The sequence below is a fragment of the Larimichthys crocea genome, chromosome XIII (genome assembly GCF_000972845.2).
Source record: "Larimichthys crocea isolate SSNF chromosome XIII, L_crocea_2.0, whole genome shotgun sequence".
NCBI lineage: Eukaryota > Metazoa > Chordata > Actinopteri > Sciaenidae > Larimichthys > Larimichthys crocea.
This window is the reverse complement of record NC_040023.1, coordinates 7,140,542-7,164,531: the sequence shown is the minus strand read 5'-3', so window position 1 is coordinate 7,164,531 and position 23,990 is coordinate 7,140,542. Positions and strand designations below refer to the sequence as shown.

At 44.3% G+C, this 23,990-nt stretch overlaps 1 protein-coding gene across 5 annotated transcripts in view; it reads right to left on the bottom strand.

The window, feature by feature from the left end:
• Positions 1 to 7,162: 7,162 nt before the first annotated feature.
• The window catches only part of gatad2b (GATA zinc finger domain containing 2B), a 45,161-nt gene continuing 28,333 nt past the window's right edge, over positions 7,163 to 23,990 (bottom strand). For 2 of the 5 annotated variants that reach the window (XM_010748418.3, XM_010748422.3), the window contains 9 exons: positions 20,790 to 20,919; positions 20,264 to 20,395; positions 18,715 to 18,843; positions 16,186 to 16,353; positions 14,737 to 15,106; positions 14,450 to 14,652; positions 14,239 to 14,355; positions 13,839 to 14,058; positions 7,163 to 12,861 (listed from right to left, as the gene is read on the bottom strand). In XM_010748418.3, the coding sequence (XP_010746720.1) occupies positions 12,725 to 12,861; positions 13,839 to 14,058; positions 14,239 to 14,355; positions 14,450 to 14,652; positions 14,737 to 15,106; positions 16,186 to 16,353; positions 18,715 to 18,843; positions 20,264 to 20,395; positions 20,790 to 20,919 (1,606 nt within the window). In that variant the 3' untranslated portion in view covers positions 7,163 to 12,724. The remainder of the gene's footprint in view (positions 12,862 to 13,838; positions 14,059 to 14,238; positions 14,356 to 14,449; positions 14,653 to 14,736; positions 15,107 to 16,185; positions 16,354 to 18,714; positions 18,844 to 20,263; positions 20,396 to 20,789; positions 20,920 to 23,990) is intronic. The other 3 variants (XM_027286203.1, XM_027286202.1, XM_027286204.1) reach the window with 3 other exon arrangements.

Here is a 23,990-nt window from a genome sequence, read left to right as displayed (position 1 = left end):
ACTTCTGAGGGCGCCTCAAGTGGACGTTTGAGGAACTGCAGTTGTTGCCACTTGGCTACACCACATGTTCAACATTTATTCGCATTCATTCGTCTTTAGTTTGACTCAATCTCACATACACCAACAAATACACTATCTCTGGATTAATCCGCTGTTTCAAATAGTCCCCAAAAAATCCATTTTCTCTTCTGTTTGACTGATATTTACTAAAAACTACAGCGACCCGCTCTTTTAGTAAATTACTGACCTTATACTTTAATTTTTCATATGTCTGTAGGTAAGCCTATGGAATACCGACATATAATAATATATAATATAATATATATATATATATATAATAATATATATATATATAATATATATAATATAGATAGTTGTATATAAATTCACCCTCAGTACAGTTGTCATGAATGGGGAAATTAGCCACAGAGACCAAAACTGTTTTTTGTACCAGGCTGTAAACATGTTTATTTCTGCTGTGAAACATGGGGACTTATGGAGACTGACTCACTTCTGGAGCCAGCCTCAAGTGGACGTTTGAGGAACTGCAGGCCCACCATCCAGGGAGAGTACAATTTGTTACCTGAGGTTGTTCTGGCTTTTCCATCACAGTCGGCCAATCAGAAGAGCTCAAAATAGTCAAATGAAACACCAGAAAAGTGTCAAATACGGGACCTTTAAAAGTAATCAAGTAAAAAATAAGTAATACTATATAATTATATATGTTATTATGTGTACATGTGTAGTTTTCTTTTAAGTCTGTGGTCATGGAAACATTTAGTAACTCTTCCTTTCACTTTTTTTTTGCTCCATGTCAACTTGATGTTGTTATTTTTGTTGTTAAACCTTTGTAAATCCCTTGTCTGTCATAAAAACAATAAACTGTCAATCATCCTTAAAAAACTAATTCCTGCTGTATCCTGAGGGCAGCTCTCTCTCTCTCTCTCTCTCTCTCTCCAGTCGAAAACATTAACCGTCCTCCGTTTGCAGAACAGTCTGAGCATGCCCAGACTGAAAAACAACCTTCCAGCACTGAAATGGATCAACAACAAACCTCCACCACCCACACCCACACACACACACACACACACACACACCTTCGTTCAGTTTCTCCACCCTCACATACAGCCAGCATCCTCTTCACCCTGCACACAGCTCCAATTACCTTCCCCACATGAAAACACAGCCAAAAGCAGACGACGGAGCGTGCACAGACACACAGATGTTCGTTAGAATTGAAGCAGGTTAAGGTTGAATAAAACAGATTCTTGCAGATCTTGTTGTGTGTGTGTGTTGTGTGTGTGTACGTGTGTGTGTGCACGCACAGGCCTGAGGGAGTGTGGAATGTCTTGGCTGCACCTTCAGCAAACAAAGTGCAAAACAAGTTTCACCACGAGGACAGGAGGACCTCCACCTAACCGCAATCTCCTAAAGCTCCTCCCTCCGACTAACCGCAGGACTGTTTATTAGCTATGATCAGCGTTTATTTATCTAATTATAGGTGGCAAGAGGTGGCAAGCAAAATAGAAATGGATACGTCTGCTATCTAATCCAAGATTGGGCAAAGCTGTGAAGCGTGGGTGGAGCTGAATAAAGCCTAGTAACTTTAAGTCGTAATATAATTTAAAATGTATCTATGGAGACCAAAACTGGTTTTTGTACCGGTGCATAGTGATGTTTGGAGACTCTGTCCTCCCCCCGAGCTAAAGCTGCAACCTCAGCAACTGTTTGTCAGCTGTTTTTAAACAGATGTGTAGCAGTCATGCTTCCTGTAAGTTTCATGGTCAGGTTTTATTTGACCAAATTGCGGAAAGATACCGGTGGTATGCACGATCATCACGTGATCCGAGAGACACAAGGTCATGTAAAAGATGGTGCTAGTCCGACTAAAACATCGTGCCAAGCCCCGAAAGTTGAAAACACATCTGTCCATTTATTATCCTGACTCAAAGCCAACATGCTTGTCAGCTGCTGTTTGGTCAAGATTGAACTGTCTACCTCGGCTGTTAAGTCAACATGGATAAGGAGTCCTACAAGTGTTCAGAATCAGGTCTACACTTCCATGAAAACTGAGCAAACTACTTCTGACATTGCTTTGTCACAGTTCCAGCCACACAAACCCCCAAAAGTCTGGCGTCCATATAGGTGAGTAGTTGACATCAGGATCCATGAATATAGCAAGGAGCTGCTGCAAGCACAAGACTTTGCTTAAAGCAGACAAGCGATAATAGAGTGAAGCCCAGACATGTGACATCGGATCACCGGATGCATGAGGGCTTCAGTGAAGTCATGGGGTCAGAGTCAGTCAATCGTCTTTGTCTTTGTTTCCGAGAGGGTTCTGCACAGTTTCCTCATACTTTGTGCAGCAACGGCGACTTCCCCAGAGGCAATCTCGACCTTTCCTGGGACAAAGCAGCGTGGGCATATGCGTCTGTCACATCTATGGAAATCAAAGAGTGGCATGTTTGATGCACTAGCAGTTATTACAACATGTTTGTGATGGTGATCGCTGGCCAAAAAAACTGCCGGGGGCTCGTCTGTGTGTGTCATTTTGGCCACAAGAATCTTGGTGGCGTTGTTTTTGAACAAAAGCAAGCTGACCCTGTTTTTACAAGATAAATATTTGTACCAGGGTTAATCACAGTTATGCAATTATCTTACACTATTGATAGTGATGATACTGACTGAGACAAACATAGGTGTTGTTACAGATGGCTCGTTCGAGCTTGATTAAGCTTAATCAACCCGTGCTCCACGACTTCACCCATTTTTAGCTCAGGCGGGACCCGGCAGAGGCCAGAGCCCTCCACACTCACATAAACATATAGGTCACGCACACTACATCCATGTTTTCTTCTGTTTATGGTGCAAACAGGTTCAATCCAAGATGTAAAAGTTGGCACAAGCAAACTAAAAAAAGAATAACTTGCATCTCATTTGTAAGTCTGAGTTGTGTTTTGTTTTTAGCAGATAAGTGAGGTCAGAAATGTGTTTTTTTCGTGCACGTCTTTCGTCTTCCAGCTGTGTGGTTTGTCCTTGAAGCAGGTAAACAGAGAGAGCACATCATGTTCCACTCATTCCACAGCGTTCCACAGAGCCTAGGCCGCGCCCACTGTCACGTCTCGCACTAAAGTGAAACACCGCCATCCTCAGACATGCTGTTTACAGCTAACACCACAGGGTCACATGACAGCCTTTGTGTTGTTGTGCAATGTGTTTTTGTCTCATGCACAGACGGACGGACGGAGGTGCAGCTGTTTGTGTTTCTGTGTTCAGAGTTTGAAGACTTCACTTCAGCGTGCACCGCAGCACGGGGAAAGGAAACGCATTCGAAAGTGTTTGATCAAAGTGAAGCAAGCACCTGGAATTCCTGGAAAAATCCTTGAAACTATATGCATGTTGTCTGGAAATAGAAATACTATATAGGATAGATATAGGAAAATTCAATCAGACTTGCCTCCTGTCTTGTTCAGAATCAGATGAGACCATTTCTGCATGTTTGGGTCATTGACAGTATAAAGAATAGACGTCGTATCCGTGCAGTCATGTTAATTATTCATAACTTTAAACCTTAATATAACCTGAACAGGTGAGTTGTATATAAATTCACCCTCAGTACAGTTGTCATGAACGGGGAAATTAGCTACAGAGACCAAAACTGTTTTTTGTACCAGGCTGTAAACATGTTTATTTCTGCTGTAAAGTCATTTGAACATGGGGACTTATGGAGACTGACTCACTTCTGGAGCCAGCCTCAAGTGGACGTTTGAGGAACTGCACCACATGTTCCTTCACCCCACAAATACTTACTAAAATATCCTGGATTAATCCGCTGCTGAAAATAGTCCCCCCGCTGAAAAACTAAAACACTATTTCCTCAGCTGTTCTGCAGCCAGCCTCAAGTGGACGTTCGAGGAACTGCAGTTTTTTGGCACTTTCTTCAAACCTCGGCTTCATTTCACAGCCACGTCGGTTTGCTGCTTGGCTTACGTCTGTGCTGGGACTTGATCTGATACCACGGTCACATGACACCCTGTGGCCCAGAAAGACAGAAAGACCTGAACAAACAGGAGACACTTTTTTTTATTATTTATTATCAGAAGCAAACTGAGGAGCACAAACATGAAGACGTTTGCTTCAGTCAGACATAATAAAGCATATCAAAAGTGCATTATCATCTCTGACAGTAGTCTGTGTTTTTTAGATCTCAGTACAGAACTGTTGTTTAGTCTCGCTGTTGTTCATCTGAAGTGCGTCCACACACATAATCACGTCATCTAGCAACTGGAGATTGTTTTTAAGTTTCTCTGAGCATTAGCTAATCCTCTGTTAACTTGGCACCAAAGCTGACATGCACATAACATCAGAGCGTTCTTGGAAAGCTGCAGCAGCAGCAGCAGTAGTAGTAGTAGAGTTATGGTTGAAGCTTTGACGTACGATCTGGTCACATGTTAACAGTCCAGCTTCCTCCCACAGTCCAAAAACATGCACTTAGAAGGTTAACTGGAAATGATGAATTGTTTGTCTCGATGTATCACTGTGAAAACTGGCTCTTGCCCAATAGTAAGCCGGGATTGGCTCCAGCCTCCTGTGACCCTGATAAGGAAAATGGATGAATGGATGAAGAAGTAACGACTTTGTTAAAGGTTCATTTGTTATCAGCAAATGTTGAATTAAGACCGCGCCTTGATTCCCATCCCGTTTCTGCACTTTAACCCTGGTGTTATTTTAGTTTCTGCCCTCTTACTTTGGTGTTCACTTCACGGGGATGTTTCCCATCTAACGGATGAACATAATCCTTGAGGCAACCAGAGGAAAAAAAACATTTTTTATGATTTTATGAAGTTTTAAACCGGCTCAGATTTGACCTGAACACCACACCTTATCTTATTCACTTCCTCTTTTTCTTTTTTCTCTTTCCCCTTCTCGCTGCAAGATAAGGAGGAGGTATCGCTTCCTCGGTTTGTGTTTCGTTCATAATGGACTGGGTCGGTTATTGTGTGAAGCACAAAAGTGCTATAAAATAATAATCGATGGGTTCTCTCTCTTTTTCGTTCAAATACAGGAAACACTGGAGTTCCCGTAGAGCGACAAAGAGTCCGGTCCATCTCCAAACTCCTTCATCCAACTACGACCCTGATTGATCCCTCCACCCCTCATCCTTCCACTCCTGCAGCAAATCATCTCGGCTCATCTTCATCCACGATATGCAATAAACCTAAATCTATGTCCCGTGTTGCGAAAGGTCTTCTTCTCTATATGAATGCAGCTCCTCACAGTTTGAGCGCTGATGCCCGGAGACTTTCTGGAAGCCAACGTTTTAATAATCATCTCATCCTACTGTAGGTTTGATAGAAAACAACACGGTGTGTGCACCCACATAATTTCACCTCCTGACCCTGTGTGGAGAAACTAAACGAGAAAAAGGGAAGAAGAAGGTGGAGAAATGCTGATTTGACTTCTTTTACAGTCCAGATGAAAAACCACATGCCGTGTGTGGGAGATACTTGAATGCTGCTGAGACAGAAATGACATTTTCTCGCTTCTTCGAATTGCTGCACAGTTGTACAATGTTTCGTTCTGGTCAACAAGGTCAACGTGAGGGCCAGGGGAGCTGGAGACCGTAAATGGTCCGAGGGTGTGAATAAGAAAAAGTCATGCTGAAAATACCAAATAAGATGAGGCAACTCAGCAAACTCAATCTGCTGAGGAAGACAAAGTCAAAAGCTCCTACAAAAGAAGATAAGGAGACCAGAGATAAAGGTTTGTGGTCTGTTTATCGTGGTGTGACTCCTTTTCTAGGATCTTTAGGAGCGTCCACATGGATGCGGCCAAGCTGACTCAAACATCAGGGTGTGTGAGGGTGTGTGAGGTGAAACTCTGCCACTCTGGTTCATCGCCTATAGTTTCCCACGAGCCCTGAAGCCCTTACACTTGCAACTCATCCACCCTGCTCACTTTCTTTACGATATATTTGCAAAAATGACGATGCATCGAGTGCGGGTTGGTGGGTTTCTAACCCTTTCTCCTCTGTGTTAAAGCGTAACAATTGAATGTGGTCGAAATGCTTCAAATCCGAGTCAGTTCAGTCGACCCTGGTGTCAGTGGTGTGTTCGCCCTCAGAACGCTGAGAGGAAACCACAAGCAGCCTGCAAACACGGCTGACGTATCGTTGCTTCGTCCTGACACCTAGTGGCTGCTGTAGGAACTTTGAGGCGAAGTTGAATGTCAAGTTCAAGAAGGAGCCTTGAAAAACCATCCAAGTGTTACAGTACGGAAGATCAGAACGTTATTTCAAGACCAAGGTTGTGGGGACATTGATGAATTGTTCAATAACTTAACTAACTAACTCACCTCTTCATATAAGTCAATGACGGCTGTCTGGATGTCCAACAAGTCTTCTGTAATCAAATCTGACAAGTTCATCAGCTACACATGACCTACGTGAACTATACACTGTTTAGTCTTGATCTTGACTTGGTATCAACCCCACAAAGTCTTGGTGGTCTTGACTACAGCACTACTCCTAATAGAGACGCACAACCTCCCTACTTCTTAACATAAGATACCAGCTCCTTATGTCTTTGTGAATTGTGATGCCTAGACTCAACTTTGCACCTAAATACAAGATCCTGCAGGATACCTCAGGTGTAAAACACACCAAGAAGGTGGTCGGCGCCAATACCTGCAGAAGACAAAGGGATGTGAAAGGAGTATAAATGTTCAGGTTTCCCCTTTCTTCATCTTTGACCGCTCGCTTGTTGATTGACCTTTTCTTTGCAAAGAAAATAAAACCTTGTCGGCCGTCAGAAGTCTCTATTTCATTCTTCACCAGCAGCAGAGAAATTTCCACAACCCTGATCAGAGTCGTGGGGGATTGGAGGCGACCTGAGATCAGGTGAGAGGAGGCAGAGCACACCCTGGACTTACGAGTAAAAATACTCACCTTTTATTCAGCACTAAATAAACTTTGAACCCAATTCTGTCGCCTGTAAAATATTTACAGCTTGACAAGACTGACCAGATTTCATATTTCACTTTCATAAATTTGGGGGAGACACAAAAGAAAAGTCTACATAGAGTCCTGAGTATCCAAAAAAACAGCCGGGCGTCTTCCCGTCCCGACAGAAACGTGAATAAAGTCACACTTGGAAGCAAATTGTTTCAACCTTTATTAAACATAGCTTGCAAGAGATAAATATTACAAAGTTATTTCCTCCAAAATTAGCTTATTTTTTCAATCAATGCATAATTGTCAATCAACTGGCAGTATTCAAACAGCATTATTTTCTTTTACTTTTTTGAAGACCGTTAAATATCAAGTATGTGCAAAAGGTCAGGATTGATGTAAGCAAAACAAAATAGACTTTTAATCAGTCTCGGTCGATTTCATCGTCGTCTGTTTCTGCTTCTCCCCCCCCCAGATGTTTAGTTCAAACATTGTCAAACATTATGCAAAAATAAAAAATAAAGAGAAAGAAACGCTTCTACAGGTAAAATTGAAAAAAACTGGATAAAACTTTTTGATTTTTTTTGCAATTAAAAATGTTTCCCTGCATTAAGCAACAACAACTAAATAAGAAGATAAAGCCAAACTGTTCGAGGACCGTACGCGTTCGTAAGGAAAAAAAGCGATCACTGATTCAGGATTCAAATAAAAAAACAAAAACATCTTAAAGAAGATCAGACCAAAGTTTCACTGATGTAAGATCATAACATGGAGGGAAAATTTAGTGCCAAACTTTTTGTATAAAACCGACGTTCAAGCTCATTTACCACAAATCAAGACACGACTGATCGTTCCTCGCCGTCCACTTATATTTTCCTTTATTTCTTGTGTTTTTTTTTACATCTTCTCATTCATTAAAACACTCGAATTTAAAGGTCCCTTAAAATTACAAATATCCTCTCACTTACTCCCTCTAGCATACAGATCATGTATCTCTCTTTCCAGAATCGACTCCAAGACATTCCTACTTTTCATTCTTCATCTGTCCAGCAACATTTTATCCTAAACTTCTGAACCTTGATTGTTTAAGTCGACAGCTGAAGAATGACAGGAGGTCAGGGTCGAAACTCTGGGTTGTTGCCACAAGGATCATTCGCCTGAATGATGCATGATTTGTAGCAAACTTGCAAAAAAAGAAAACCAACACCAGTCCGTCATCAGTTCGGAAAGGAGTTCGCGTCCATGTAATCCGACAGACACAGTGAAACATTCAAAGTGCTTTTTTTTTTTAATCTCGAGGAAACGACTCTGTAACAAAAACAAAATAAAATATTCAGACGTCTCCGTTCGACCGTCTGTCTGAACCAGTGAGCACTTTCCTGCAAACTCTTAAGCAGTCCACAAACCAAAGCGAAATGCATCCAGGGAGATCAAGAAGCAGAGGAGGAGGAGGAGGAGGAGGTGGAGGAGGAGGAAGGGCGTGGAGAGAGGGATAAAATAAAAGAAATCCCAAACATTTTGCACATTTGTTACACAATAATACACAGTGATCACAAAACGAAATGACAAGCTTCACAATATTCATGGCTTTTTGTTTGCTTTTCTACACAATATACAACCATTTAATTTCTTTTTTCAGTACAAGGGAGGAAAAAAAATGCTTATGTACAATAAGTCATTATTACTTCAAACCTAGCAAATATCGTGTCATTTATTTCATAGTCAATACATTTGTTTAATTTTTTTTGTTTTGTTTTTTCTTAAACTGCAATAGAAAGGAAACAAAAAAAAAAGTGAACTCAATCGAGACGTCAGAAAAAAAACAAAAAAATAAACAAAAAAACAAAAAAAAAAAGAAGAAGTGACTTTTTCTTTTTTTTAAATCTAAAAATTGAAATTTTGAAAAGAACCTGCAGTCCAAATACAAAGGTGTGTGGATGCATCTGCAAAAAGAGCAAAGAGAGACAGGAGCTTTTTTTTTTTTATTTTAATTATTTTTTGTCTTTACCTTTCTTAAACTTCGGCTTGGCAGCAAAAAGGAGATGCATGTTTTTTTTTTTTTTTAAATTAAAACCGTGAGTGGCTGTAAAAATCTTTTTTTTGTTTGGTTTTTTTTTGGAATTTTTCTTTTTACCCCAGACGTTAGAAACACATGAAAATATATCTCTACATCCAATCCAACTGTTTCACCAAAAAAGGGAAAATTGATTCATGTTTTTTCTATATATTTTTTATTATATATAATAAAAAAAAACGATGTTTTTTTAAGTGTAAACGTCAGTTTACGTCTCTGAATCTAATCCTAGGTAGTTTCATAGTCGTGGCCCAAAAGTCTTTCCGGGCTGTTAGTCGTCGGATGCGCTGACGGGCCGGTCTGGATTCCTCAAACTGATTTTCCGTCTGACAGCCGGGCTGGATTAAATAATAAAAAACACAAACCAAATCTCTCTACCTGGTGGTGGAGCCGCATTATACGGAAGCCCGAAGCGGACGAACATTCATACATTTTATTCTCTCAGGAGATGATGGGATAATTTCCTCGAGATCTCACTTTGTTTTTCCGAGATAATGCCATAATTATTTCAAGATCTGGAGAAAACTAAAGTAGTTTCGTATATTAAATCACTGCTCCTGCTCCTCTGACATTGCTACACTGAATGTTTCCTGCAATGATTTATCTCGAAAAAAAAATTAACTCAGAAATACAAGAAAAGGAAATAAAATGTATGAATGAACGTCTGACCGCTCGGGGCTTCCGTATTATTTGAGGATAGGATAAATTTATAACATTACAGTAAAAGTGAAGAGTTAGAAAACGAAGTCACCCAACAAAAGACAGTTGTGTTAAAACGTTTAAATTTAAATTTTGTTCTGAGTATTTATGTTCCGATTAAAAACTAACCAGTTCTGACGTGAAGTGCTCTCCGTATTTTAACTATTTTAGAGTAGTATTGTAACTACTTTGGTGAGAAGCTAAAACACGTTTTAAATATTGCCACTGTTCGAAAGAGTTTTAACCGGAGACTGAGACTTCACTCAGCTTTAGAAGTGCTAAATTAAGACGAACGCAGATTTCTGCACAGACTTTTACAAGATAAGTGAAAAACAACCAATGGACTGCACGGAAACTCAAAGATAAACACGACAGACGCATCCAATAACCGAACGAATCCAACACGGCTGCCAGACGGCGTGTTTGACCTGACCTCTGTGCTCCTTCCTGACACGGATCAGCCCGCCTGAGACGCGTTTGTAAAGCTGAAGCTCGAATCGTTTTGCGTCTCCCTCGGAGTCTGAAACGCCTTCGCGGCCTCCTGTGTCGCCACGCTCTCTGAATAATACTGCACGCTGACTGAACACTGCTTTTTGTGAAATGCCTGAGCTACTGCAAACCGAGGAAACCGGCGACGCGTTTGTTTAGTGCACGTTACGTTGTTGTTGTGGGGTTACGCCAATATGAGCGATTGTTCTCTTGGGGTCTAAACTCTTACCGTTGAGTGAGCCTTCGTTGGGTCAGGTCTAAGTTTGGGACCTTTCAAACTGACTAGTTATTGCTGGGGGTTCTCCAGACCGCGAGTCAGCGGCACCCTGTAACTGATGCTGGTCCGACATTTGCAGAGATCAACACTGGCAAGTTAAAAACGACACCTCGATGCAATCCCACAATTACTCGTAAAGACGTCTCCGCCTGACTTCTCTGGAGTTGGTTGGTCGGCATCCAGACCTCAGCCGCTCTCAACTGTAACATCCTTTTTCTTAAAAAACAAAAACAAAAACATGTTTTTTCCAATTGGAAATATGCAAAGTGCTCCTCTGGAGTGAGGCGACTTGTGTGCAGAGCATGCACACAATGATTGATCCATGTCTCTCTCCCATAAAAGATATAATCCACATCCTTTTTTTTTTGTTTTCTCTCTTCTCTCTCTCTCCTCTGAAGCTAGGTATCTATACATAATCCATACAGATATTTCAATAGTTTCTGTTTTTAGCTATGTTGATTATTATCGTCTCCGGGCGGCTGATACCTCTCAGGTACGCCACCGTTTCATCAGGAGACGCCGCAAAAAACAAAAGAAGACAAAGAAATAAACCAAATGAAGAAGAGGGGGGGGAGGTTCGTCGTCGTGGGGGACGAGGAGGAGAAGGAGGAAAACAAATCTTAAAAACCCAAATAGAACAAGAAAAGGAAACCCAGATTTCTTCTAGGTTTGTAGATACAATTAAATCTGCGGGACGTTTCGGACGCACACGAGATGTGGCTCCGACCCTTCAGATCGTGAGTTTGTTTTTTTTTTTTTCTCCAAAGAACGTTGATGCCGAAGAAGGAGCTGCTGGGTAAAAAGGGTTCAGTCTGTGCATACTGGTTAACCCAAAGGTATCGAGGGGGGTGGAGGAGGAGGAGGAGGAGGAGGAGGAGGAAGAGGAGGGAGGGAGGGGCATGGTGGAGAAGGGGTTTAAGGGGGAGGAGCAGGTAAGTGAGATGAGATGGAACCGGAGACCATCGTTTGTAGACGACCAATCCTTTCGGCGCCTTTTGTCAAGCTCCCGTCGGTCTCGGGCTGGAGTCCGTGTCGACTGCTGGTTTCCGCTGAAGGTGGGTGGCAGGTTCGGGGGGACGTCGCTGCGTCTGTCTGTCGGTCCTGATTAGCACAACTTTACAGTATGACCCCGCGTCCGTCCGTCCGTCCGCCTTGGTAACGGGTTTTGAAAAGAGAAAAAGAAAGTGTAACAGAGGAGGAGCTGACGTCTGAAATGAAGATTCGATGGAGGATGGCGGGAGCCGACTAGCAAAGGAAAACAAAAACAAAACAACTTGCGATCACATAGGATTCTCTTTTTGTACACGTCTTCGCCTTTGTGTCATTTCCAGTTAATTCGCTCGGATGGTGGCGGGCGGGCGTCCACGAGAAACTCCGGGGTCGAAGGTCGACCTCCGCCTGCTTCCTTCTCCACGCGCTCTTCATCCTCTTTTCAAGAGCAAGCAGAGCAGTCACTAACTTAATATTGTCTGTGTGCGCGTGTTTCTTCTTCTTTTTGTCGTCGTCGTCGTTCCTATCAGTATTTTCCACTTTGTTACTTCAAGTTAGCGAGCTAACACTTTTTACAAAGCTTTTTTGTTAAAACTTTATGTTGCATAGCAACCAGAATGCACCCTGTTGATCTTCTGTTACTAGCAATAGTCACGTCTAATAAAAAAAAAGAAAATAAAAATCGAGTGGAGAGAAAAAGAAGTCCTATATGATTGCGGCCTAAACGCGGCCCTACGATGACTCGCCGTCACTCCCCAAAGTAAAAAAAGGAGACGACAGCGGAGAAACAAAAACAAAAAAGAAATGGACCAAACACTTATAAAAGAAAAACAAAAAAAAAGCATAATGAGTAATAGTAACTGAAGCGAAAATGGTAGTTGCAGGTATAATAATAATAATAGTGCTACCAACAGCGATAATAATGGGAATTATAATCGTTAACGCTGACGAAGAAGATTTTTACTATAATAAGAACATTTGAGATGCACTGACAGTTTAGTGTCTTTGTCCGACTTGGTGGGTTTCTCATGGGTTTTCTTTTTTCTTTTTTTTAAAGGTAGGCACACGGACAGGCACTGCATGCGATGGGGGGAGGAGGGTGGGTGGGAGTCGGGGGGGATGTTGGTTGATCTGGGAGTGCTTCAGTATGGGGGTAAGAGGAGGAGGAGGGTGTGGAGGGGGGAGGAAGGGAGGAAGGGGTGGTGGCTTCAGAAGAAGAGGAGGGCAGGGTTGGGCGGGGCGGGGCTCATTTCTGTCCGGTGATGGACTGCGATATGGATCGAGGTGGGATCATGTCCAACAGGTACTCTCTCTGCCGGTCCGCTAAGCTGGAGCTCTTGTGGGCTCCAACCGCCGCTGGGTTCAGATAGGCGATATTTAACCCTGCGAGGGAGAAGACGAGACACAGAAAGAAAGAAACACAGCGTGAGGTCCAACGACTCAGCGACTGAGAGCGAAAGAGTCGGGCTTCTTTTACTCTACCGGGCACGGCTACGACATGTTTGTGCCGCGGCGTGCCCAGAAGACGGTCGAGGAAAATTTGTAATATTTTGACGATGTAATGTTTTTAAAATAAATCCATTCCCTCGATGTTCCACTAGAGAGAAGCCTGTCAATTTTTTAAAATAAAAAACACCCTGTGCAGTCTCCTAATCGTAAAAAAGGGAAACAACTTAACTACACAGCAAATTAACTCCTAACTAAGACTAAACCTGAGCTAAAGAACCGAGTCTAAATGCTTCTGGTGGAGTCTGAAGTCTGTGCAGATCAAAACATGACGTCACAGAGACGTGCAGGGTTGGAAATTTGGCTTTAGCCCTCACACTACATGTTGCTATTAAGTATATTTATTACGGCTACTACTACTATACGAGCATGGCTGAAAATACAGTGCAAATGCAGGAAGGACCTGGAAGTAGGAAAGTTTCAGGTAAGTAAAAACAGTGCATGTAGTGTTGTTACCTGAACCATCTGGACAAACTTTAATAGATCAGTACCAGCTACAATATGCAGAATTATGAATCTGAATCTGTGTTTTCAGTCTGGGGGTTTGTGACTCTGAGCTCACACTGAGAGGTCAGCGTGCTGAACTGACTTTTACGAATCTGTCGTCTTCTTACAAACACTCGTGTGGCAGCTTCTCGGTGTAACCCGATGACAGGACGACAGTGAACTCGTCGCTGTGGCTCTAACAGAGCAGAGTCAGGCGTCTTCTCTCTTTTATTCAACATCTTATCAGTTAGTAAATGTAATAGTTTAGACTCTTCAGTGTTTCAGCTCGTGAAAGACATCAGTTGTTAGAAACATTAAATCAAACAGTTTGTGAATCAGGCGCACGGGGGGGATTCGCTTGTACGTACCACAGTACGTACCTGGGATGTTGTAGATCTGGCGACGGCTGTCGTGCTGCAGTCTGTTGCTGCTACTGCTGCTGCTGCCTCCGCTGCCACAGTGCTTGGCACTAGTCATTCCCATGAGGCTGCTGGCCACTGACAGCTGGGAGGCCTGGGCGAAGTTGGACAGGACGCCTCGCGCCGAGTTGGACAGACCTCGCTGGAGGGAGGCTTGAGGCTGGGGAGCCTGAGGACATCAGCAACAACACACACGCGTCCAATTAACTCCGGCGTCAGTTACACAGCTAATGGATTTAATCAATTATCAAGCGCAGGCTGCAGAGATCTGCTCCAAACACGCTCGGTTAGGACGTGTTTGCAATGACGTTTAATAGATTTGCTCGGTAGTAAATTAAAGTTGACGCACGTGTACCTGGCGGAGGGCATGATGCCGGATCATGGTGTCAGTCTTGGAGGCGTTGGGGCCTGTAGGGGCCGAGCTGGGAGAGAGGGCCGCCTGCTGCTGCAGCCTCTGTTCGATCTCCTGAGATGGGAGGCAAAGGCATCGTTTAAGACCTCGCGTGGATTACACATGTACGGTTTTTTAAGCTCTGAAAAGGAGGCGGCGTGCTGCTGACCTGCTCCTGCTGCAGGGCCTTCACGAAGGCGTTCTTCAGCCTGTTGGTGTGCTCCGCCTTCAGAGCCTTCTTCTGATTGGACGTCATGCACTGCTCGCAGAGGATTCGCCCGCTCTTCTCTTGCTTCCAGTGCGGGGTGAAGTCAGTTCTGCACTGGGCGCAGAAGAAAGGCTCCATGCGGGCCAGCGTCCCTCTGAGTTTACCTACAGAGGAGACAACGAGGAGACCGCGTGAAGCCCGGGTGACCTCGTTTGGAGTCGTTTTTTTCTCTGAAAAGCGACGCTTACCCTGACTGTCGAGCACGCTCTGCACCACCTCCTCCAGGCCCACCATGTAGATGAACTCGCTGTTGGCGGCGGAGGGCAGGAAGTGGAGAAGTGGGGCGGGGGGTTTGGGTGGAGGGATCTCCAGCAGGGTTTTCTCCAGCTGCTTCCTCAGGGCCAGCTTGGCCGCCGCCTGGCTGCTGGCCTGGTCGGCCATGGAGCTCACTCCTCCGCTGGCCGAGCTGGACATGGTGGACGGGCTGACGGCCGAAGCTCCGCCTAGGCCACCCGCAACCCCGCCGGCTCCCGCTGCTGCCGCCGCCTGCATGTGGGCAAGGTTCATGTACATGGCGCTGGAGCCGGAGCGCTGGGAAGCCGCCACCTGCTGGCTGGCCTGTGGGGAGATTGAAGTCACATTTTGACGCTGCCGTCACCGGAAACACACAAAAAGAAATGTGGAATCATTTATTTGTTCATTTAACCGAGATGTTCCCGCTCCTGTAGAGCTGTGGGAGGGGAGAAAAGAAATGAGAGCACTCAACTTCTAGCATCACGGAGCTCCGTCCTGACAACTGTCCTACTAAAATGTCAACTAAAAGTTGGAGGTTCGTAGATTTAGCATGTCCAGTTGTTGGTAGTGGTCCTCTCTGAAGAGCTGGAGGTCTTTAAAGGTAGAGAGGGACGCCCCTGATCTGGTAAGAACTGGTAGGACGTTCAACCAACGGGGAACAAGAGACGAGAAAAGTTTGGACTGCGGCAGAGCAGGTGGAGGAGCGCAACAGTCGGGCAGTGACATACGCCTGTGTGAGGCATTCACGGATGCAGCATGTAACCTCGTTGTGCTCCTGCAATGATCGACGCCTTGCTCTGCCACCCGTACGCTCAGGACAGTCCGATCGTTCCCTGTCCGACCAGATCTACCTTCAAAAACCTCCTGCAGAGCTCCAGGACTTCCTCTCCAACACTTACCAACAACCGGACATGATGAATCTCTCCGTCTCTACAACTGTCGCTTGTTTCCATAAGAGCAGCACTTACTGCCGTCCTCGTCACACTGTACCTCGATTGTTTCCTCGCTTTGTAAGCTGCTTAATGACTGAATGTAAATGTATGCGGCGACAACACGAAACACACATCACTGTTTAGGCAAACAGAGTGACCGTATGAGTGCTGAGGAAAACTGTGTTGTTCCGCTGCAGTTTCAGTGATTGAATGTGACTTTTAAAAGAGCTTTTCTTACTCCTGGAACAGAGCCTGGCTTCTCTTTGGCTCGGTGTGACGGCAGTGAACAGCTGTACTGTAGATTTACAAAGTAAAGCATGCTGCGGATACACTGCATCAGATACTGACTCCACTGGATGCGCTGCTCTCTCTCACTCTCTCTCTCTCTCACGATTCATGAAACATCGCTGCGTCGTGCAGCAGAGAGCTCGGAGAGCAGTGATCCAGCCTCGGTAATAATGACTCCATTACCTGTTGGTAGCTGACTGGATTGGCCATGCTGGAGCTGGAGCGAGACATCCCGGGCTTGGAGGAGATCCTCTGGCCCTGCAGCTGAGCGGGGTTTGGGGCGATCACTCGCTGGGACATCAGCATGGGCGGCAGGTTGGCATTGGCTGCTGACCTGATGACTGTGTGACCCTACAGGAAATAAAACAAAACAAAACAAAGAGGAGGTTAATGAACGGACCTGTGTGAGGGGTTTCTAATATTTTGTACATCCCCGTACGTCCTTGTCTCAGTGTCTCTCAGAGTCTGGTCTGTCCTCCTGTGGAGTGACATCACACCTGTTCCTGTGCACGTCAGGATCTTTCTTTTGCTTATATATATAAAAAGGTTCTACCCTGCAGGTTATAATCTTTGTTGGGACCATGTACAAACATGAGAAGCGCCTGATCACCTGAACATTACGGCGTTACCTGAAGTTCCACTGGAACATCAGCGAGGAGCACAGGCAGACACAGGTGTGTTTAAGTACGTAATCCCAGATTACCTTGTGTGTTTAACTTCGTTGGCTGCAGTGCACCGTACACGCCGACAGCTTCTTTAATGTCATGTGATCGTCAAACCAGCGTGGACCCGAGATGTTGACGCTCAGCAGGATGAGACGTGTAACAGTATCTAGATATTTACACATTTATCGACTCAAAACTCAGAAAACTTTTTGACTTCTTTGTAGATTTTTCAGACCGTATCTGACGTGTCGGGATGTAAACCAACCAGAGCTGCGTATACTTGTATCATTTCCCCTTAACATATTAATAAATAGTATTATTATAATACTGTTACTCCCATAGTTTGTATATTTTTATCAATAAGAACAGAAAAAGCGGTTTAAAGTTAAATAATTACATTTTCATAATGTATGTGCAGCCTTGTTTAAATGACAGAAACGTGATTTCCTCATCTCATGATCTCATCTATCTACATAATGTTTAGACCAGGTTAATATTTGCTTATTTGTGATGATCTGTATGTTTCCAGTTCACGTGTGCGTTGGACGGCATCGAGCTCGCTCTCACGCAGAGGTAACACCGTGAGAAACAATCCAGTTTTATTTGACTTGTATATTTTAGGAAGCAGAATCGGATGAATCGTCCACATGTGATAATATGATCAACATGTTTAAGTCTAAATCATGATGAAGTCCGTTTGAAACATTATAAAATAGACTCTTTTTAATATTTAACACACTGTAACCTCCATGAAAGGTGGACGTTGCTTTAGTGAGCGTCCATATTACAGAGGGACTTCCTCCCTTCACGTACACAGATCTGGTGTCAGTGTCGTGGACGGAGATTATTCACGGTGCGGGCAGCAGAGGGCAGCAGCTGCTCGGTGAGTCGACGGACAACAAGCCAGGCAGAACATCACCATCCATACAAAACAAGCTGATAAGACAATCCAGCTCGCACACACACACACACACACACACACACACACACACTCACACACATGCAGAACCATCCATAACCACAGAGATCTGCTGAATTTTTAATACCATCTCAACATGTAATGGAGGAGCGAGGCTACGTCATTCCAGAACAAAGGCTTCCAGCAGGAGGCCGTCTCATAATCAGAGCGGGACCTTCTACGAACCCATTCATCCTCTGCAAACCTCCGTCCTCTCTCACACACACACAACAGGCCTTATTCGACAGAGGGCCGAGGAAAATCTTTAAATAAACCGAGCCGACGAGACCTTCGAGGCTTCGGATTGATGACGCTCACCTCCTTCGTTATTTTTTCCTTTTTTCTTTGTTGGAACTCGTCCAAACTAAATTCAAGGGTTGTAGTCGAGAAGACCACTTTAGGTCGAGTCCGAGCCGAGAGTGTGAGGAGTCAAATTTAATTGAAATAGTCGAGACTGACAGAAATACACAGCTCTCTCCCAAAATCAAGCTTCAACGAGGACTTGCTGTCCCGTTAACAGATCTTATTCAAATATAGTCAAAACGCTGAGAAAGTCTAAACTAGACCACACTACATTTCCCACAATTCAAAGGGTTAACATCTTCCCCTTCAGACTCCACACCTCCAGGGTTTTCTGGAGTTATTTTCTCAGACTTGGCTGTTTGTCTGGTGTGCGACCAGCGGCCCGGTCATGGTTAGTCGGTGGAGTGGAGTCGCCCTTTAATTTGAGAGCGAGCTATGTTTCCCCCACCGCACTCACTCAGGACTAATAATGTTGCTGAAGTAGCGGGCAGACTTTAAAATAAAACCTGCTTGAGTAATGTGCCTCTACTTCAGAACATATTCTGGTCACACACACACACACACACGCACATAAATTACTCATTTGGATTCAAGGCCACGAGAAGGGAAACAACAAACACAAAGACGCGACACAGATTGGAGATAATCAAAGCTGTGCCTCTTCAGTTCGGAGTCATGAGTCAGTGTAAACCAGAGCTGAACCCGTCTCTACGCTGCTTTTTAAGGAGGAGGAAGTCGGGAGTGATTCGCACCCTCACTCTGCGGGTGTACAAATCAGGCGGTTACCTGTGCAGTGCGGAGGTTTTGGGGCTCTGGGTTGTGCAGGCCCGGCCTCACGGGAAGCTTCCCCAGGCCAGGAGAGCTGTGGATGGGAGGAGGCTGCACAGAGGACGCGGCGTTCTGGACCACCGGGACCTGCGAGTGACCAACGACAGCACATCAACAGTGTAACCTAACTAACAGCTCAGGTGATACTTCATACTGATCACATATTCGTTTAAAACAGTTTGATGTGTCGATGTGGGATCAGTCTTTGAGACAGAGACGGTCAGAGGAAGTCAGAGTTATAATCCTGTTTGACCCTGACCAATCACAGCTTGCCGTCTTTCACATCTTGTGTGACGTACACAGGTTACGGGTTCATGTAGTTGACTACAACTAGATGTGAAGAAACATTTTAGTTACTGTGAATGATTTTTTTCCAAATCACAATAAAAAACTACAACAGAAACTAATAATATCTCAACTGAAGCGAGCAGACGCACTCTGGAAACTAATTAAACATGAAATAGGAATAAAAAAATATAAAACTAGAAAGATTCTGGTGTTGAGGGTCGACATTACACTTCCACCGGAGCTCCTCGTGTATAAGAAGTCGTCAAACTTGGCTGAAGAAGACAGATAATTTATCTTTTGGTCAGGATAACATGAGTTGTCCACTACGACAGCTTCCTAACACCCCGTGTCTGTCAGGTCGGGGCATTACAGGGCTGATATTAATCCTTCATGGTGATCATGAACTTTTTAAAATCAATCTAAAACTATCATGCATCAAAGATGCACCATGGAGTTTGTTTTGAAACAAAAGCTGGGTAGCCGGGGAGATGTCCAGCTGACTGGAAGACCAGTGATCGGCATATATGATTTGATCTTTATATAAAGAAATGTGCATTAAGACGAAGCGGACGTCAGGATCACAATCAAAGATATGAAACACTAAGCTGAGTGCGACGTGTTGTACGGAGGCATGTTTATGGTTTACATGAATTATTCCCAGCAGTGGAAGAAGAAGGGCAGGTAAAAGTTTAAAGACGCCGCTGTCTGGGCTCCGAACAGGAACTATTAGAAAGAGACGTGTGGACGAGGAGTTTCCACTAAATTAGCTCTGGTTCCTGAGCCGCTTCCGTTCAGGATATAAATCATCTTTTTAGGAATAAACCTGGCTCCTGTGTGAACTCCTGTCCGACTCCGCTGCTGTTATAACTTCAGTCATGATGGTAGCAGTGAGAGGGAAAAGGTAAAAAGGTGAAGCTTGTCCGGGCGTTATATACCGCTGGGTAGCTTAATCTATGAACATATATCCTGATTTGTGAATTGATTATATTTTGTATTAATTATCTGAGCAGCTGTCAGACAAAGTTAGTCAACAGAAATACTCGAGTAAAAGTTAAAGAACTTCAACATTATTCTTAAGTATTTTCTAGCAGCAGACAGACAGACTGGTTACACTGCTGGACACTGTGTTGCATCAGTAAAGTTCAGAGAGTGTGTGTGTGTGTGTGTGTGTGTGTGTGTGTGTGTGTGTGTGTGTGTGTGTGTTATCAGCAGCACTGACCTTCTGCACCACGTTCTCCTTCTGCATCTGACTCTGTCGGAGCTTCTTGAGCAGCACCAGGCGAGCCTCCTCCAGACGCAGCTCCTCTCTCAGAGCTTTGATCATCTGCTGCCTCTCCTCTCCTGTCTTACCCTGGAACACACACACACACACACAGATATAGATATATGTACACACACACACACACTCACAGTGACACGTGGTATCCAGATGGCAAATTTAATTTAACTTATTACACACCTTTGAGCTAAGTAGCCTGCCTAAACACACATTTAAATAAAAGGAGTTAAAGAAATGTGTGTGTGTTTATTCACAGGTTGGATTACCTCTCATGTATTTTATAATCAGTTATGATTTTCCATGTGACGTGCCACAGATCGCTCTACGCGGCGAGGCCCCCGTTGTGCGCGCTCTACATCTTTAATGTCTCAATTAACGCACTCATCATGCTGATTAATCCAGCGCCACAGAGACGTTAAGGTCGACAGACGTGACTCCCGACGCGTCACGCGGGTAGATCTTTTACCTTGAACATGTCCAGGTTGGCCTGGTGCAGGCGCTCCTCGGGGCGAGGAGTCGTTCTGGGACTGGACGCCTCGTTGTCTGACAGGATGATGACGTCCGGAGACGGAGTTCGTCTGTCATGGTCCGCCTCACTTTCGTGGGAAAAACAAAAAAAACATACCGTCAACCTTTGGAACATGCATGCTCATCATTAAATCTGCCAGTTTCTCACCCCTTAGTTTGGCTTTATTCAGATGTTGGATATGTGGAGCACAGACAGGGCTGTCAGGGTGGCTTTCACATTTATTTTCACTAGTCTAAACCTCTCTTTACATTTCAGTTTAGTAACCAAGGTGCTGCAGCGTTTATGCACAGAAAGGGGCTTGAAAGATGCGTACGCAATGCCAAGCAGTGTCACGTGGCAGTTTCTGGCTCGCCTTTGGCCGATGTTAACCTCGGAAACGCCTCGACCACGTCGCCTAAATGATGAATCGTAATCGCCAAAGACTGCGTGACATTTCTTCATAGAAACCAGAGAACAGAGCGCAGGTAGATCTCTGTCTAAATCTTCTAATGCCGAGCATATTCCGCCTGAGTGCGCAAATTAATTGTGATTTTTAAATAATAATAATAATAAAAAACTTCACCGTTAACTTTTGGTTTGGATCATGATGCATCAGATATCTAGAAAGATTTCCATCTGATGGAGTGGTGCAGTTATTAAAAACATGGAGTCCTTTAGTGGAAACATTATAGAGCTTCATTAAAGAAAGCCTTTTAAATCTTAATGTACAGACTTTGTCCAGTTCCTCCTGTGTTTCTTCCTGCTGTATCCTCTCAGACTCAGACTGGATGAGGTCCACAGATGTCTCCTGTCGGGTGTCTTTTACTCAGGAGTGACTTGTTTGATCCTCTCTGACCTCAGAGACCAGACAGACTGTCCATCCTGCTGGTTCTTCCACTCGGCTCCCTGACTGAGGAGACCCTTCTTGCCAGGTTAGTGAGCTCTGGGGGGTGTCCAGCTATAGGAAGGTGTTTCCAGACGCTGTTCTCCTGGGAACAGTCAAAGATTGATCGGGGAGGTCTACGGAGAGGCTTTTTGGTGAGTTGTGGGAATTGACAAACGCAGATGTGTTCTTTCTAAATCGCGTCTAATCTACTCAATTTGCCACAGGTGGAGACGCACCTGAGGTCCATGTGGAGTGCCAAACCGAAAGCTCTGGGGGTGCTCAACGTTTGCATTTATGGATTTAGGATAAATTAAACTATTAAGGACAATTAACTGTGCAAAAGTGAACACTTTGTGAAGCTGCTGTTTTTGACGTGTCCGACAGCAGACTGAATACCCCTCACTTCACTAAAGAAAACTATGAATTGTGAATATTATATCCCATATTTGGGAAATAGAGACCACTAAATGTTACACAGCGGACCTTTAAACACAGATTCTCTTGCATTATCATCATATTAAACTGAAATCAAACTCACGCTTTTGCTGGTTTTAATTAAAGTTCTGAACACGAGATTCATCCTCTCTGCTCTGTATCCACGCAAACACTATCGCAGGCTCTGACAACACAACTCTACATTATAGATCAGGTTTTTCAAAGAAACAGTAACAAGGGATAGAAGCTCTCGTTTTTTTTTTGTATTTCAAAGAGTGCAATTATCAAACCGCAGAGTTGTGATATTGATTATAGCCCGTGGTCTTACCAAGTCGTGCGAGGTTAAAAAAAAAAAGGTTTAGGCTGCAGTCCTCACCGGCTGAGAAGAGAGTAGTGCCACCGGCAAAACCTAATGTGCGGATTGGCCAAAGTGAAAGTCTGGGCTGTTGTTTGGTTAATAAGCTCTGTGCGTGTCCAAACATGGGTTTGTCGAGGGAGTATCATTATAAACAATCTCACTCATTGCAGCGCGTCGTTCTCAGACAGCCAGTGAGCAGCTTTGTCATCGGCTGACCAACAGCTGGAGGACAGCGGACATGATTCTCGTCCCGTCTTCGTCGAGCTGTAAACACAGTCCGGTCACGTGCTGCTTAACTTCGCATTTTGTCTTTATTAATGCTAATTTATTGTTAATGCTGAGCCGACTTTGAAGTTTTCCACTGATGTTTTTCCCATTTAGAAACAGGATTAAACTGTAATTATGTGTGGTAAATGTTTGGTCCCTTTAATATTTTAGATCTGCTCCCCAAATCTTTCAACGCTACACAAAGACGGCGGGTCAAAGCACTAATTGTAACTAATTACTAAGGCCGTACCAGCTTAGCATTCAAATGCCGCTCTATACTCTCTATGAACATGTAGCGACAAGGATTATTTCACTACATCTCCGTCACCTGCAGATCTGTGGTGTCTGTTTGACTGAGGGTGGGGCTGAGCGTCACACACACTCCATGCAGAGCAGAGAGGCACAGCAGCCAGGCTGAAGTTTGGCTGCATTCACACAAAAACCTGACGATGCGGGACCCTCTCGCGGAGCTGCACGGTGCTGAGGAAGTGTTGATTTGTGCTTAAGAGCATATTTGGTACGTTCTCCATGCGGCTTCAAACCACTAGACTTTGTTAACTTGCTCAGATTTGGTCATTTTTCTGGTTTATGTGCTTCTGAATATGTAAATATGCTACGTAGTACGATTGGAAGTTTGCACGAGGCATTTTATTTTGAAAATCAAACAGATTCTGAATTTGTCTGTCATAAATCGAGCAGCCGTGTATTCTCGGCCAACCAGATCAGACACCCTGCTTCTGAATGGGTTTGGGGTTTGAAACATTGGCTACAACGCGACCGCGGCACAAGTGGAACGAGGCGCATCCGGTAGTATTTGGCCGTAATGCCGCTCCTTCTCTTCATTCGCTCTCTAGCTCGCTTAACCACCGCTGCTCTCCCTTTGAATGGCGCTCTGCCTTCAGGTTGATCATTTCACTAAGGCATGAAACGGGCCTTAGAAGTCAGGCCTGACCTGGCCCGGGCCCGATAAGAATTCGACCCGAGCCCGGCCTGTTTTGATTAACAGCTTTGTAGAGGCCGAACCCATTTGCAGCCTGACGTTATTCAAATGTGTGCATATGGCATCCGTTTCACCTCCTTAGCATCCATTTTTGCACCTGTCTCGTGCAGATCGAAACGCATCACATGATCGCTCATTTACCGCGCAAGTCATAACGCAAGTCCGAGCCCGGCCCCGATTCAAATGATAAAAACTATGCCCGAACCCGTCGGG